Source organism: Pteropus vampyrus, unplaced genomic scaffold (genome assembly GCF_000151845.1).
Source record: "Pteropus vampyrus isolate Shadow unplaced genomic scaffold, Pvam_2.0 Scaffold134, whole genome shotgun sequence".
NCBI lineage: Eukaryota > Metazoa > Chordata > Mammalia > Chiroptera > Pteropodidae > Pteropus > Pteropus vampyrus.
This window is the reverse complement of record NW_011888915.1, coordinates 2,529,217-2,546,950: the sequence shown is the minus strand read 5'-3', so window position 1 is coordinate 2,546,950 and position 17,734 is coordinate 2,529,217. Positions and strand designations below refer to the sequence as shown.

General features: G+C 39.1%; 1 protein-coding gene across 4 annotated transcripts in view; it reads right to left on the bottom strand.

The window, feature by feature from the left end:
• Positions 1-17,734, bottom strand: part of KCTD16 (potassium channel tetramerization domain containing 16) — a 241,450-nt gene that overhangs the window by 194,918 nt on the left and 28,798 nt on the right. For 3 of the 4 annotated variants that reach the window (XM_023534895.1, XM_023534897.1, XM_023534898.1), the window contains exon 3: positions 14,703-15,850. In XM_023534895.1, the coding sequence (XP_023390663.1) occupies positions 14,703-15,534 (832 nt within the window). In that variant the 5' untranslated portion in view covers positions 15,535-15,850. The remainder of the gene's footprint in view (positions 1-14,702; positions 15,851-17,734) is intronic. The other variant, XM_023534896.1, reaches the window with a different exon arrangement.

The following is a 17,734-nucleotide window of genomic DNA, read 5'->3' as shown; positions in this document are numbered from 1 at the left end:
AAGAGAAATCAGCCCTGTCCAGCACCTTCTGCCATTCCACCCCCTGCTGGAGGCTGTACGTGGGCTCCTCACTTAATCTTGGGAGGCGGTTCTCTTGAAGAGCTGCTTTTGGCAGTTCAAAAAAGAAAGTACTGCCATCTGGTATTTCTTCGGTATGGCATGACAGTTAAGAGTGCCGGAATTGGGGTCAGGGCAATCAGAGTTTGAATTGTGCTTGCACCAATTATGAGATCATGTGGCAGTAATTTGGGTCTGTGGGGTAGAGAGAGTTATTTTAAAGTTCAGCCCCATCTGTCATCCACCCTTGATCTCCATCAGTTCACTGTCACCACCATTCTTGATATAAATGAATAAACTTTTCTTAGACTTAACACTACTAGGTTTTTCCTATACAGAAATTCTGAAGCCACCACCAACAGTGACCGTGAAACCATAGTTTCTTATTGTAGAGGTTTCGTGAGGATTGAACGAGAAACACTTGACATGAGACCTGACCTAGAGTTCAACAAAAGATAGCTGTGATTATTGTTAACATCTCAGGGTTAAAATATATGCCATTGCATACCTATATTTTATTTCTATATTCTTACAAGGTCTTCAGTAGCAAATTAAGACAGTAATTATTTGATTACATTGCATCTGCATGTTTGGAAGAAAATTTGTTTTCCCATAAAAGGAAACCAATTACCAAGGCAAATCACAGGCTGTAAACAATGTAAAAATATAGCTATGATAAAAAGAAAGTGTTCCTGCTGTTTTTATACAGAAGAATATCACTGGTATGAGGGATTATTTGCAAACACCCCAAAATAGATTTTTTTTGCTTACAATTAATTCTTCATGTCAGGATAGAAAGCACAATTTCAACCAGAGATTGTATCACAGTCCCTTAAGCTCTGTGGAGGAAATATACATTATATTGATCTAATAGAATAATATACTAAACTTAGGGTTTATTCACAGTATAGAAAACAATTCCAAACTACTAGGTATAAAGCATATAAAGTCATTTGTAAAGACCATTTTCCATGCTTTCCTCCAATAGCAATAACTCCCATTGCTTGTGTTGTGGCAGAAAATGTAAAGTGGATAATGAAGGTAACTTTCTCTGTAACATACTAAAGATGGAGGCAAAATTAATTTATTTTTATTCTTCACTGTTTCTAATAATTGCCTTTCTCCTGTTCGTCCTTCAGTTAGAGTTGGCCTGAGTATTAACATAAGTCAGATGGAAATAAAGAAGTGGAAAGGAATGCACAGCTAAGAACCTGACCCAAAATGTAAAGAGGCAATTTTTCAAAAGACAGAAATTCACCATTTCTTTAGAATGTCTGGTCTAGGGTTTTTCAAACAGTGACACTGAGCCTTAAGTTTCCTGGAATTACTCCAAGGGCCACCAGAAAAAAAAAGGAAGACAGTGGGAATACGGAAGGCCATCTTATGCACATCCAATTCCCACTTCAAGCCAAAGCAACACCACTTTAAGAGACTCTGTGTGTTGGCTTCTACCTAGTACTTCATTTAAAGCCTAGAGACTCAAAGAGAAGAAACCATCATGAAATGATTCCCCTCACCTCCTAGGATACTCTGATTTTATAAATCAAATTGGTACTCTATCATAAATGATATATTTCAGGTTCTCATCCAGAATTTCGGTTTATAGGACTCCGATAAGGAATTTGTCTTTATCTATTTGGCCAGTACCTTCACACCGTAAGTGTATAACCACTACACAAGTAGAGGAGACGAAAATACACTCAACATATTTTTGACCGTATGCTACTCAATCCTATATAATAATAGTGCTGGTGCTGCAGTACCATTACAACTGGTTTGCTTATTGTGACCATTGGTATCTAAATGCTTTAACAACTTTTTAAATAAGCAGTTTAATCTGTTTCTTCTTGGGTGTAGTTACCTTTCCTTAAGATGTTCTCTGGATGATCACTGAAGCTAAGATAAAATAAGCTTTAATAACAGACATCTAACCAAGCAACAGAGTCACTTTATTATTATTTATGTCATATTATTTGGTACTCAGTGTCCTGTGAGGAATTTAAATAGGTCCACTATTCCTGTTTCACAATTGATGTGCCTGAGGATTCGAGAGGCTAAGGGACTCATCAAAGCAAGTTTCCCCACTTTTATCTACATCTTTTATCTTCTCTCTCAGGGTTTAAGTTGCTCATTTCTTTTTTCCCTCATTCATTCCTACTATACTAGCCAGAGATTATATATCTCTGTCTATATGTCTATCTGTCTCTCCCTCTCTCTCTCTATCAATTAATAGATAGCTATAGATATAGATACACAAATATCTATATAGATGTCTATATGCATATGTACATCTATATCTATCAATCATCAGTTGTCTTCACCATGACAGGGACTCCTACTATTATAATTCTACATAGTAGGATGGGGAAGATAAGAAAAAAAAAATCACTTTTTGAGGGCTCACTATGTGCCAGGCATTGTACTAGGTTCTAGGAATATAAGACAGGAGGACAAATACTGCTACGGCACCCATGCAGCACAGAGTCTACAGAGGGAGGGATGGAGAGGGAGAGAGAGAGAAAGAGAAAGAGAGAAAGTGTGTGTGTGTGTGTGTGTGTGTGTGTGTGAGAGAGAGAGAGAGAGAAAGAGAGAGAGAGAGAATCATGCAGTAAATCATGCAGATAATTGCACATATGAACAGTGCCATCTATGTTGGAAAAATGGTGATGAATAGAGAATAACCAGGAAGACACTGGGTACTTCAGCTGGGATTGTAACAGAAGGCCTTTCCAAGGAAAACCCATTAAAGTCTGTCTCTGAAGGATGAGTAAGACTTAGAAAGACACGAAGTGAAAGGAAAAGTGTTTGAGAGAGAGGGAACACAAATGTAGTGTATTGAGAAGAAAGACTGGCCTATTATGAGAACTGTCAAAAGGATGGTGGGACAGAGCACTGTGGATGGATGAGTGCCTTGAGAAGGGACAGGAGAGGAGAGCACAGAGACAGAAATATAGGATGTGTGTTACGCGATGTGTTTTTTCCTTCCTCTAATGTCATGAAGTGTGCACAGTAATAGTCCTGAGTGAAACCAGTGGGCAGCAGCTTGAGTTTTGTTTCAATAGTGGGCAGGATCAGCTCTATTAGATCCATATTCTCCCAGTTTTTTCTTCCATGTCCGAACACACCTATTTGTAAGATGAACTACAAGACCTGGGAGATGTGACAAGTGTCTGGCTGTTGATGAGACAAGTTAGTAAGATGGTATGATCTTTGCTTAATCCTAACAACACTGCCATGAGAGAGGTTTCTTCATTCCCCTTTCACAGATGAGTGCTCTGAGGTATAAAAAGGTTAAGACACTTGCCCAAGTAGGCCCTTGTACAAAGTGACAAAACTAAGGTTTTTATCTAGATGGGTCTGATGTTGTTAGTGTATTCAACCGTAGAGTCACTCCCACACATAGGGTGCATCCATGTTTTAAAGTAACAAACAAACAAACAAACAAGTAAAACTGGAAGCAAATTTCATTCATTTTACAGTTCACATTTTCTTTCCTTAAAATGTGGTGTTATGAATTCACATACACATTCAACAAATGCTTATTAAACACCCCCTATGTGTTCAGCACTGTGATAGTTACTGAAAATGAGTTGGGTATAAGACTGATGAGGTAAATCAGAAATCCTTAAAGTTAAAACAATAATAATGACATACCATTTTGAGAATTATAAAAAGAGACTATAGACATAATTATAAAGTAACTTAAAATCAATTAATGGTCATCTAGGGCTATCATTTGGCTTCTGATTTCGCTCATGAACTTTCACAAGACAAAGGTTTCAATGGAAAAGATAACTGAAGAGTTTAGAAAGAAAGATCTTGGTTCCTGGGTAACTAAATCATTCATACAGCTATCACTGGAAAAAATCTAATTAAATGAGAAATGAAGTGATTGCTAATGATCTTAAGGTTCTCCTAAGCCATCCTCAGATATAATTTTTATGACTCCATCAGCCAGCTAGTATCTTAAAGTCAACAAATGCATTAAAGATTTAAGCATTTTCTCCTAAGCATTAATATAAATTCTAGTTTAATTTTCTGACTCCCCAAGTTCAGATTAGGAGCTTCCTCTCTACTCAAATCAATTTATACTTCTCCGTCATACTAGATTGAAATTGCTCACTTGCTGGTTTAATCCTTTCCAAAACCATATGCTCTGTAATCCTTTCCAAAACCATATGCTCTGTAAGTACGCTGACCACATGCTTCTTGTTTCCAGGTGACCTTGGAACTGCATGCCGTCTCAGGTGCATAGTAGGTGTTCAATAAATATGTCTAGTAGCATATAAGCCAATTATTGCAGAGATGTCTAGGAATCTAACACACACAAAAGTAAGGGCATAGCAAGGTCAACAATGCCTGGCATTTACTCAGGTGGCCAGAAGGTAGCAAACAGAATTGTGGACAAGTAACTGAGGCTAGATCTAAATCTGCCTATTAAAGGAAATCCTTCTGATGAAGGGATGTCAAGATCTGTTAGGAAACAAGACCATATATGTATGTATGTGTATGTGTGTGTGTGTGCATGTGTGTGTGTGTATATATATATAACATATATACATACATACATATATATACATACGTATGTGTGTATATATATATATATACACATACACACACACATACACATACATACACACCTTGTCTTATAGAAGGGTGCAGATGAAGGAAGATCTGAAGTGCCTGCAGTTTCTAATCAATGAGGTCTGCAATTGTGAATCACTTTTCTGGCAGACTGTGGAGAAGTACTAGGAAATCATTAGCATAAGGACTTTGTGAATCAAGATCTTGGTTCTTTGCATACCCACCTCAACTGGACAATCCTAAAAAAAAATGGGGGTACTTTATATAACACAGATCCTCATATATTTTCAGACAAATATTTTACATTATTGAGTATCCATGGGCCTAAAAATGGCCTTTAAAATGTTGAATGTATCACACATTATAGCATCAACCATTACTGCTCCTTCCCACGGGGGTATCTATCCAGGAAAGCCAAACAAAACTGCTCGTTTTCTAAGGCATACTTTTCTTATGCAAAGATGAATTAATACCTTTCTATTTCATTGCAGCTTGACAAATTGTACAATGACACAGGTATCCCTCTGTTTAAAGAAAAAAAAAAGATATTTCACCTAGTTGGCTAGAAAGCAAATTAATGAAAAGTGAATTCTATTTCCCATTTGCATTACAGTGTAAATTTGCAGGCACATGCCCATAGGAAAATTTCTCCATCGGATGTCACTGAATGCTTAAGCTGGGTGCTTGACCATGCTGGATGTGTGCTGTGTTGTAGGCCAGCTCTTTTTCTGTTTGGGGTATTTCTGGAACTCTGCAACACTTCTCCAAGTCTAGAGAATTCTTTTGGTTTTAATTTTATGTCTTTGCCACCCTCTGACTTTCATATGCCCCATTTCCCTTATCCCAGTCACTAGACTTTCTCTGCTGCTCCAGGGTCCCCTTTACAGACAAGTCACATTACCAGGGCCTAGATATCCTCTTCTCCATTTAGTTGCCTAGTACTATTGGTCTGGACCATCTACAGTATTATCTAAAACAATATGCTACTGCCTGAAAGTGTCTTAAATGTGCCACCAAGTTATGTATAATGGGTTGCCCCCTATTTTCATCAGCATAACTAGTCCACAATCACATTATATTAGATAGTCTCAGAATAAAAGGTCTCTATAAATTGGGGTGGGGAAATTACTAGCATTTTCTGCTTTGAAAAGGGACTGATGAATCAAAGTAGAAAAGTACGAGCTTCGTCACATGGGGCAGCTTTTGAATGAGTCACATGGCAACAATCCCCATTAGCACTCTTATTTCCTTTAATGCCACACAACACAGCAACTCACGGTGTGAAGCAAAACGTCTTGTTTTCATTTCTATAATGATTTTAATGATCCTATTGTCAGTGGCATACTCAGTAACCATTCTCTATCACCATGAAGGAGAATATTCTCTAGGATGGGATTCATAAAAGGTTATTCTAATTCTGCAATGACTGCATATGTAATTTAATTATAATCCTTAATTTCCAATTCTGCCACATATTCTCCTAGGTTCTGAGAAGCCGCAAGGTGGGGGGAAACCCATTCTTAATGACTTCCATTACGGAGTAGCCAGGGGGAAGAAAAGAATTACTAGAACTTGAAGCTTTTTGAGAGTTTTACTTTATGTTTATTCAGATTTAATTAAAATAAATAGTTTGAATTTCCTCTTAAAAAGCCCCTTCTAAATATTTTTGTTTGTTTGTATGCTTGCTTGTTTTAGCAAGCACAGAATCAACAGACTGGGCAAAGCATCCAAGAGGAACTATTAGAAAGAATCAGATAAGTTATTTAGAGGAAGCCCCTAGCTCTTTAATCATTGGCAAATTACTTCTGTGTCTCCATTTTCTCATCTGTAAAATGGAGATGACAACAGTAGTACTTGTCTCATAACAACCCTATGAGACAATGATTAAAGAGCTAGGGATTCAAACTCAAGCAGCCTGGGCTCCAAAACCCAGGCTCTTAACCGTCATGTTATGCTGCCTCTGACATCAAGGAATGACCATTAATGTTTATGGGAAGGGAGGGAAGAAGGAAATGGAACACTTAGCAGTAAGAATATTAAAGCAACATGGTCATTCTCACAGCACACTTTGCATTCTGGTAGAGTTCTTTTCTTTTGGGGGCTATTTGCTCAATTTTACAGCACTTTTCTGAATCCTGAATCCCTCCTGGGTTATTCCTTAAACCTGGGCCTCACTCCAGCTTCAATGTGCTCCTGCTTGGGTGAACCAACTAAAAGGAGACCACAAGAGACTCCGCTGCTGGTGTTTTTTCAATTCCCTTGAGCTAGAATCTCTGTGCTTGTGCTAAGAGCAGAGCATCTTTCAGAGAGAATTCCAATTTGTGATGTAAAGCACTTAGCTCAGTACCTGAAGTACTCGGCAGTATTAGGAAATACCATTATTATTAAAGCACCATTGCACCATCACTTCTCTCCAGTTCTTCTGTTAAGAGATAATATATAATGGTTTATTCGAGACAGGGCCATCATGACCATAATAGAACTCTGCAATGGGCATTTATTTTTCATTCTTTTGAGAAATATTTATGGAGTACCTACATTTTTGCCAGGTACTAGGTATTATGATGAACATAACAGACATAGTTCCTATCTTCACAGAGCTTACAGTCTTAATGTTGGAGAGATAGTTAAATAAGCAAGTATGTTACAGCATATATTTGTGCCATGGTAAAGAAAAATAGGATCCCATGCGGGCAAAGATAAGGAGTGTCTAACCCAGATACGGTGGGCTAGGAAAGGCTTCCCAGAAAAAGTAACCTCTAGATTCAGACCTGAAGTATTTAGTTAATCAAAGCAAATGGTGGCAGAGTTCCAGGTAGAGGGAACAACACCTGGAAGAAGCAAGTGTTTAACAGCATTCAGGAACTCAGAGAAATCAAGTACAAGCTAAAGTTACAAATGCAAATGGCAGGATGGCAACAGAAGATTCTAGGGGAAGAGGTGGAGGTCATTTCATGAAGGGATATGATTCATCGTATTTAACTATAAGAGCAGTTGTAAGGAATGAAGAACTTTAAGCAGGGGAATAACATGGTCAGACTAACATTTTAGAAATCTCACTATGTTTGCTGGATCCAAAAGGGATAACACCAGACATGGGGTAGGGAGGACAGTTTATGTTTCTTTGCAGTAGTCTGGAAAAGCAATGCTGATGGTCTGGGCCAGAGTAGCATCAGTGGAGATGAAAAGAAATGGATAGACTTGAGAGAGATAAAGAACAAAGAGGACTAGTTATAGACTGGAGAGAGTGGTTGGCGAGAAGGAATCGTCAGGGATGACACCTAGATTTCATTCTTCCCTGGGCAACTGGGTGATGGAATTACCATTTACTGAGATAAGGAACATAGGGAAAGAAGAGGTTTGGGAAACACAGAGGATGCTTCAGCACAGTTGAAAGAATCCAAGAATACAAAATTAGAATAGCCAGCAGGTAAACTTTCCCACCCAAAATGATTCCTCCTCCTGGGCAACCAGACCCAGTGCACATCCGGGTAGGCTCACTTCACCCTGACTGCAGCCCAATCTAACGATGAGAAGAGCAGTAAAATACTAGATAGTTCTCGAATGACTGGAAAGAAAAATAAGGATCTCTTTTATTGCCTGCTGTATTATCAGAATCAACTTAGAGAATGGAGAAAATAGATCCTAATTGCTATTTATCTAGATGATAAATATAAAAAAATAATAAAAAGACACCTTTCCCTTGCCTCCATAGCATACATCATTTCAATGTCTCACAGTAAATTAAATATGGACTTGCCACCACTTATGATGATTTCCTGCCAGAAATACTGAATTTGAAACTGATCAAGTCTCTAGAAGCAAGAGTCTAAATCTAACAAATTTACGGAAAATACAGGAGTCAGAAAAAAAATTTGTTAATGACATCACAGAGATCATAGAGATGGATCAGCAAAAACTCAAGAGTGTGGGACATTTAACACAACAAACCACTTGGTTTCTTCAAACAAATAAACTGGAAAAGGTGGGGAGAGAGAAAGAATAAGGGAGAGATTAAAAAATATTTAAAATATACATTTATACATTTTGCCACTTTGTTGCATAAACGCTATATGCCATATGTGTGTGCATGTGTGTGCGTGCGTGCATGTATGTATATATGTATATGTGTATGCGTATATATATAATATATATAACATACAATATATATATTATGTATACATATTATAATATATATAAACATATAATATATATATATATATGTTTTGAAAGAGAGAATAGCAACCAAAGGTAATAGATCTCATTTGGATCCTGATTTAAACAAGCCAACTTTAAGAAAATATTGTGAGAAAATCAAAGAAGTTTAAACACCAACTACATATTAAATTATACTACTATGCCAAACATGTCAAACTAACATAAAACAATACTGAATGTCAACTGCAATTGAAAATTTTTAAAAAAGGGGGAAAGGTGAAAGGGAATTTTCAGGTATAAAACAAATAAGTCATGGAGACATAATGTACAGCATAGGGCATATAGTCAGTAATATTGTGATAGTGCTGAATGGTATCAGATGGTTGCTAGACTTACCATGGTGATCACTTTTTTAAGTATATTAATGTTGAATAACTATGGTGTATACCTGAAACTACTATAATATTGTATGTTAGCTCTATTTTAATAAAAATCTTAAAAAATAAATAAATAAATCTTGTTAAAGAATTACAGCAAGTCCTCAAGTAATGTCGTTTATTCAACTTCATTTTGTTATAATATTGATGAGATGCCATAGGAACTTAACTGTTGTTTCTATCAGCCCATGGGAAAATTGGTTTCGTTATACAATGTTTTGCCTAAAGTCACAAAAACTATCTACAACATTGAGGACGTACTATATTAATTTTATATATGATAATTGAATTGTGGTTTTTTTTCATTGTTGTTCATTTCATTTTAGGAACATATAGACACTATTTGTAGATGAATGAAATCACGGAAGTCTGAAATTTGCTTCAAAACAATTCAGCGCAGAAAGGAGGGAAAGTAGGTAGGATATATATGAAACATGATTGGTCTTGTAAGGATAATTGTACTTATTGGAGCTAGGTGTCTTGATATTTGGATGTATTTGAAAATCTCTGTATTAAAATTTTTAACTGACTTACCAGTACTTGAGGAAAGTGATAGCAAAGACCAAAGAAAAAGAGCAATGGTCAGTTATGATGCAGAAACTAAGCATTCATCTATCAATTTGTGGAGGAACGTTTTTCCGTGCACTGGACTGGCACTCTCTCTCCTATGCATAGTCACTCCTCTCCATAGTCTGTGCTTGGAGGTTTCCAAATGGAGCTTCGTGGCACATTATCAGTTATTTCCATTCTATTGGTGCGATCTAAACCTCCCTAGGCCATCAGGAGGATTTGGTCTTCTCTTTCCAGCTGCATATATATATATATTTTAACATATCAGGGCACTTGGGGGCAATTCCAGAGACCTCCCTTTTCTATCCATGTATTGACACTTCTCTTGCTGCCAAATTCATTCAGTGATGTCACAGCCCTAGGAAGAGACTACTTTAATCACCTTCCACAAAGGATTGGGCTTAGGTAACACATCTTGTTTGGCATGACAAAGAAAATACAATATTTTACTAACATGCTTGTATCACTTGTATATTGAGCCCAATGCTCAGAGCACAGCATCTTAAAGAGATAAGAAACAACTCCACTCACCACCCCTGCCCTTTATCATCACCGATACCATTCACTATCTGCCCAAATACAGGCCTAAGCTGACTTCATGATGAAGCCTTTACATTTCAACTGTGCTATATATTTTTAATTATAAATTTAGACACCTCAAGTCTTAAGAACACTTCAGGGTACAAAGTCACCTGATCCATAACTATTAAAACGTTTCTTCTGTACAAAAACCCCTGAGAAAAGTAACACTATGCCTGAAAAGTATTCTAATAATGACATAACAGAATTTTTACTGACAATGAGTTTTGATTATGACATGGAGAGAAAGAATTTGAAAGCAGGAATGACTAAAAAGGAGTAAGAAAGAGCAGCTAAAGTAGCTAAGACAGAAAATTGTCACAGAAAGAGATGTTGTGGTGGCAAAGACCAAACCTTCACAGTTTTGACTGAACTGTTCTGTTGCCTCATTTTGAACATGTCAATGTCATATCTCTATGGGCAATAAAAATTGAAGTTATCATTCATATCTTTCAAGTAGAAAAAGAGGAATCATTTCAGGATAGATGCATTTCCACCTGTTTTCCTATAAAAACACACTCTCTTCTTGACGCTTCTAAAGTTAATGTTGGTAAGTTACTCACAGCAGCCAGAACCACAGATGCCCTCCTAACTCAAGGCCATGTAGCTGAATTCTAAGTGAGAAATTGCTTTCTGATCTGCGTTTCTCCAACATCCCATCTCAGTCAACAGACCTGAAGATATATACTGTTCTGATAAAGCAATTTAGAGACTTCTGTGGCAACAACCCTTTAAATTTCAGGAAACGAAGTCAAGAAAGGTTAAAATGCACCTACATGCAGCAATTTGTTGAAAGGGTGATGAATCGGTATCTCTATCTCTAATTCGCAGAACTCAGAGTAAGCATCCTATGAATTAAATTCCTCCTTGTAGTCATGTTATCACAGTTTTATTATAGGCAAATGGCTTTCTATCTGAGTGCTTTCGGGCATTTGTCTGAAGTAACTCACCCATGAGTAGGATTAAGGAAATGTGCATAATTCTCTCCAACAAGAACAATCTTCCCACTTTTTCAGGCACTGGAAAATGACTCTAAATAAGAGGTTCATTTATTTCCATGCACCTGTGATTTTGTTTCTAAGTGGTGTGCATGGCTATTGAGTATCTGGTTCAAAATCAGGACTTCTCTTTTCCAAATCACTTAGCTCCCATGTCACTTGACGGTGAATCAAAAAGGCATTCTCTGATGTTCATGATATTGCCTTCTATGCAACACTTGAAAAGGTGAGAGGTAATTATTTAGCTAGCTGGGTGGGAAAGGAGGAAAGGTACCTTCTCATTGTTTTCAATTAAAACAAAGGACATAACTAAAATCTTTCGTGAGGCAAATCCTAAGATAGATATTTCTCTTCTATGGTCCTGTACCACTCCCATTTTCTTGGTTGCTGATAAGTAAATCATAATCAATAATATCTCACATATTGTATTTTGGTGTGTAAGCAATGTAGACAAACACATTTCCTACTGCCCTCCTAAGTACATACAGACACTTGTTGATTTTAATTGTTCATAGTTCTACATTAACTAAGTACTCAGTCAAAACTACCTGAGGCTGACCATCAGTTCTAGGTCTACATGATTATATGAGGCAAGAATCTAACCAGAGAGATTTTAGTTTCTCAATTTCCCCTTGGAAAGCTTGGAAGAAAATTAGGCAAACAGGGGAAGAAGGAGTTTCACCCCATGACTGTCAACCACTCTATTCAACATATTAATTTCTCACTGTTTATTTTTTACTGTGATATGGATCCAAGCAAAGTAACTGCATTATCCCTGGGTTATTACAAGAGTCTGATTGCTCAGAGTTAATTCCTTGGATCTAAGGAGTTTCTCTCTCTCTCTCTCTCTCTCTCTCTCTCTCTCTCTCTCTCTCTCTCTCTCTATATATATATATATATATATATATATATTCTTTTTTTTTTAATTTAAACTAGGAAGAAGTTGAATTCCTCTGCAAAGAGCATCTTTTTGCCAGTAGGTTGGTTTTGAGGGTCCTGGGGATGCTTGCTGCCCCCTAGGACCCAGCAGGCTGCAGCTCCTGCACCCTGAGCACTCAGCTCTGCAATGCACACAGTGGCCCAGGGCTTGGTGGTTCTTGGCAGGGCTCAGTGGGGCTAGAGCTCGCTAGCCAAAGATTGCAGACAGTCAGCTCCCTGCTTTAAAGTTTCAGCCCATTAACCCAATCACAACAGCTTGATGAATTAATGCTTATATAGGCACAGTTGGCAGCTTCTAATTAAATAATTATGGCTAAGCAGCTGCACGGAAGCTGTTATGCACCCTAGAAAGCCAGCTGTCAGTTTTATTGGTCCTAAGACAGAGGAAGAGTTAACACTGAGCCAAAGACGTTAGGCACAAAGCGGAAGTATATCAAATGCAACATACATGCTGTGCAATATGAAGTTGCTGCGTGTTTGTACCAGCCTGTCCATGGAGGGATAGACCCTCAGCAACCTCTCAGCAGTCCAACAAAGAAGAAAGCAATTTCATGTTTAGGAGAACAGAGCCCATCCAGATCAACCTAAAGAGGGCACAGTATTAGACATACGAGTCTTTGATGAGCACAGAAATGTCACTGAGCTAGTAAGCAAATACATGTTAGGTTCTGGGTCTCATTTACGTGGGCAAGTGATTAGAAATCTAGTGTGGTCTTTTTTGGTGGCGGGGGGCTGATATGTTTTTATTTATTTGACTGAAGCTTTTAAAGATGATGTTTTCAAATATTAGAAATTGGAGAACAAGGGAAATACCACAAATAGATTCGGACTCTCTTTAAGGTGATTTTTTTCCCCAAAAAGTGAGAAGATATTTGTTCTACAGAATCACAGATAATGTCAATTTTTTTTTTTTTACAAAAGGCTAAAAAGCTAGAGTCTTATCTCTACACTAGTGGAAAATTCACCAGAAGAAAGAAAGCAGTATCTGATGGCTGATCTCCAGTACAGAGAAAGATCGAGATTATAGATAAAGGCCATAAATAGGGATATTGGACCAAATCATACTTGTTACTACACATCTATATGCTTCTGAACTGACAGCTGATTTTATTTTTCTCCACAGGCTGTCCTTTCTACATAATCCATGTGTCTTCGCTTCTGAAAACCCAAATTGTGAACAACTCAAGCTTCACACTGGCCAATTCACCCAGATTCCCAGCACCATCTCCAAAGGAATAAACACAACTGCAGGCAAAAATCAGTCCAAGAAATTCATTTGTTCCTTTATGTTTAAAGAAATTTAGATGTTTTAACCTCCTAAGTGTATGGGTTTGCTTTAAAATAAGAATAGAGGAAATTGATTGTGAACACTGGAAACATATTTCTTATATAATTCACTTCCCAACTCCCAGGCCTGTTGAATATCAGCAGTTAAATCAAGCACTAAACTTTACAGACTGATTTATTATTCTCCCTTCAGAGGTCAATGGCTTATAGTTTATTTAGAAGAATGCCATTTCAAGAAAACGGGCAATCCATACCATAAGTTGTCATTTAAGCAAGTGAACTGACCTCTAAGAAACTCTTACTTAAAAAGCTTTAGTACAATACGTTCCTTTTTTCCCCTCTGGTTTCCTTCTATGTCAGTAATTCTATCACCTCAGCTGTCTAGATGTTTGCACGTGATTGACAATTTTAAGAATCTCGCTCCTTTTAGATGGATCTTAAACAAAGTTTAGCCTCATTAAGTCTGCAGTTCAACTCAGGTCTCAGTATGAAATGCTAAAGAATCAAGTAGCAGATTTGTAAGGCCTATAAAAGCAAATTTTAGACTTGGGTTGAGGGGGTAGAGAAAGGGGGTCTTTTATCAGTCTATACTGCCATCTAGCCAAGATCACGTCATTCAGTACTACATCCATTTGTGTTTTCAGAGCCCCTGATGAAAGCAAGTCTTCAGCAACCAGCTCAATAGACCCCAAAATTCAGATAAAAGAATAGCAGCACTTCATCCACTCTGAGTCTACCAACCTCCGTGGCCCAACAGCCAAGTTCTAATCATTGCCCAATCTAACAATTCAGTATCTGGCAAATAGTCATACATATCTGTTTGCATTCCACATATTACCTATACCAATATCATTTGCATCATGTGATTTTTGAAGCCTTTGAATATTGTGATTTTTATTGGAAAAACTAATAGAAGTTGCCTTAGGTAAGACATGAGAGCTGAATTATAACCTCTAATACTCTATACCTCAAGAGTTTTTTTTTTTTTAATACCCAAATAGAATTCCTTAGGCACTGACTGAACGTGCAGACCATATACATCTGTAAAGAGAATCAATACACTCGAAAAATAAAAAGAATTCTCTGCACTTACGGTAGAAGACGTATTCAGTGTAGCTTGACCAGATCTTGTCATCTGTATATTGGTTGACGAAAGAAGCTGTCACCGAGGAGTTACAGGCCACCATGTGGAATCCACACTCCGACAACATATCAAAAGCCCTTTCCAGATGCTTGAATTTGAGATAAAATCTGGAGGTGTATCTTTCTGGGGCTCGGTCAGGGTCTCTGCTCTCATTCAAAGTTTCTCCAAAGACCTCCTTTGCCAAGGAAATTCTTCCACAAACCAAAATCCGAGGAACTCTTCGAAACTTAGCATCTGCCTGCCCCTCTCTGCCCATGGTACAGGACCCCCTGTAACCCACGGTAATAAAACCCCACTTGCGGTCCACAGGGAGCAGTGAGGAAGGGGGGCAGATTCTCGTGTCGCTTCCTTGGGAGGCATCTTCAAAGTCACTATGGCAGAAATCGTCCGGGCTTTGCTTGATTTCATCAGGAGTCAGGAGTTTGACCAAGTCTGGGAGCTGGAAGTACTCAGCTTCCCTTTTCAGTCTTCCTCTTTCTGGGAAGTGATCAGGCAGGACCACCTGCCTGTCCCTGAGATAGTCCAGAATATAACGGAACAAGAATCCATCTCTGTCAATGAAAAACCTTCCCTTGGAGTCCTTGGCTAGATCGTTAGCAGTGTCTCTCTTTGGGGAAAACATTTTCCACAGGAGGGAATGAGGGATGCTTATTAATGTGGAATGGCGAGTAAAATAAACTTGACCCCCAACATTCAGCTCCACGACCTCAGGGAAGGAGTTGGGAACTGCGGCCCCTTGTTCTCGAGGATAATAACGACTGCAGTTCCCACTCAGAGCCATTGTCCCTTTCTTCTCCTCCTATTTTGATTTGAAAGTGCAATCCAATGGAGTCACAGCCTTGTCCTTTGCATCAACTTGTAAGGGAGGGAGAAGGATGCTACCTCGTTTAAAAAGACCTCCTCTTACCCCAGTTTGTTTGTTTTTTTTTCCCCCTCTCAAGAAAGCAAAATTTAGAAGCGTCCACAGGTGAAGTAGTTTAAACCTTGGCTGGTGGTGAGCTATTACTTCATGGAATATAATCAACTCATCTCCATTCGATCTTCCCCCAGGCTCAGTAGATAAGGCAGGCCAAGTCGTCAGTTACTCAGAGGTCTATCTGAAGGAAAAGAAAGAAAATTATTTCCTCAAACCCAGCATGAGACAGAAAAAGAGAGAGCGCTGGAGAGAGGAGAGGGCGGGAGAGGGAAGGAGGGAAGAAGGAGTGAGGGTGGGAGGGAAGGAGGGAGAGATTATTTTACATAAGCAGCCCTGGAATTACTGATTTCAGCCATTCTTCAACTAAACCGTAGCTTCTCTCATGCTATTTTGTGTCTACATGCTTATCCATATGCCTCTGTCTCCAGCGATTAGTATTAAAAACATTTCTATTTGTATTTCTGCATTTAAAAGGAATATGCAATTTTCAACTTCCAAAAGGCGATTTTTTTTTTCAGCTGGACAGGAAAATCAATAAGCCTCAGAACTTACCTTAGTGGGTGCTGGACACCCAGTCTTGTGAAGAAATACCCATTTGCAAAGCAGTCAGAATCCACAGCCACACTAACCTCAAGCTTGTCAAATCCCATAGAGGTAAAGGGCAGAGGTATCAATGAAAAGTGCCAGAGAGATGTGCTCTTAGAAAATAATAGTTATATGTATATATTTATATAAATGTATATTCGTATGAATGTATGTATGTATTCACTGCCAATCTCAAGTTAAAACAAGTCACAAAAAGTTAAACCATGATGCGAGGTGACTGGGTTGAAGAAGCAAAGCAGAGAAAAATATTCAACCAGAGCGTCGCCAGGAAAAAAAAATAAAATAAAATAATCAAACCTTTAGTGAGAATCCTTAAAACAGAAGAGAGTTGCAAGAGGTACCGGGACTTAGAAGCTTTTCAGAAAGCCCAGAAGCAGAAAGAAAGACGGAGGTGCTGTGCTGGGGTCCCAGGTAGCCACCCCACCTGCCGGCAAGGGCGAACGGGCTCCCATGTTCCCAGCCAGGTGGGAGCCGGTGCGAGCCGGCGCCGCCGCAGCGCAGAGATGCCGGCGGGGGCTCGGCTCGGGCTTCGGCGGGCGGCGGAGCTGGGTGGTTCCACAGTTCCCAGTGCAGTTGGGCTGCTGTTGTTTCAGCAGTGCAGGCGAGAAACCATCCAGGGAAATGACTATTACATCATCTTAAAGGAATATGGCTTGGAGAAAGCGGAGGCAGTTCCAGTCACGTCCTCCTCAGTGACAGGTCGCCAGGACTGCACGGGGACGTCGAGCGCGGGCCATGGGCACGCGACTCGGGGCGCTCAGGGCTTGGGGCGGGGACGCAGCACGGCGCAGCCGCTCCCCTGCCCGCCCTGTCCCGAGGTCTGGAGTTTCCCAGGGCTTTGCTTTGCCCTTTCCTCTGGCCTTTAGACCTCCATTGCCACCCCCATGCCCCAGAAATTAGCCCCCAACCTAGTGGTGAGATAAACACAAGTGATTTTTCACTTGAAAAATCTATGAACAAACCCTTTGCACAAATTTCTGCTGAAGGGCAAATTTCCCCTCTAAAGCTTGTTCACACACACACACACACACACACACACACACACACACACACGAATGGCCTCAACTTTCAAGCTTCAAAGCAGCTCTTTTTTTTTTATTAAAGGGGATTAAATCATGTTCTCTCAAATGTCCTCCTCTTTTTTCCTTCTCTCTCCATCTTCCTGCCCCTCCAATAAATAAATGATAAATGAATGAATGAATGGCGCTCTTTCCAAAGAATACATGAAGCACTAGTACCCACAGAAAGCCCACAGTTTACACCAGTAAGTCATTACCTTCAATATCTCAGCTTACCTGTAAGAAATTGGAACCTGCAACCTTTTTCTGGGGCTGTTTCCTGACTGAGCATCTCTTTGGGTGTGCCCCAACCCCTCCCCACTCATCCCAAGAGGACTCTGCTGGAAGACACGCCTGCTAAGAGACATTTTACTCTTGTCCCAGAGGAGGCCTTTAAGTGC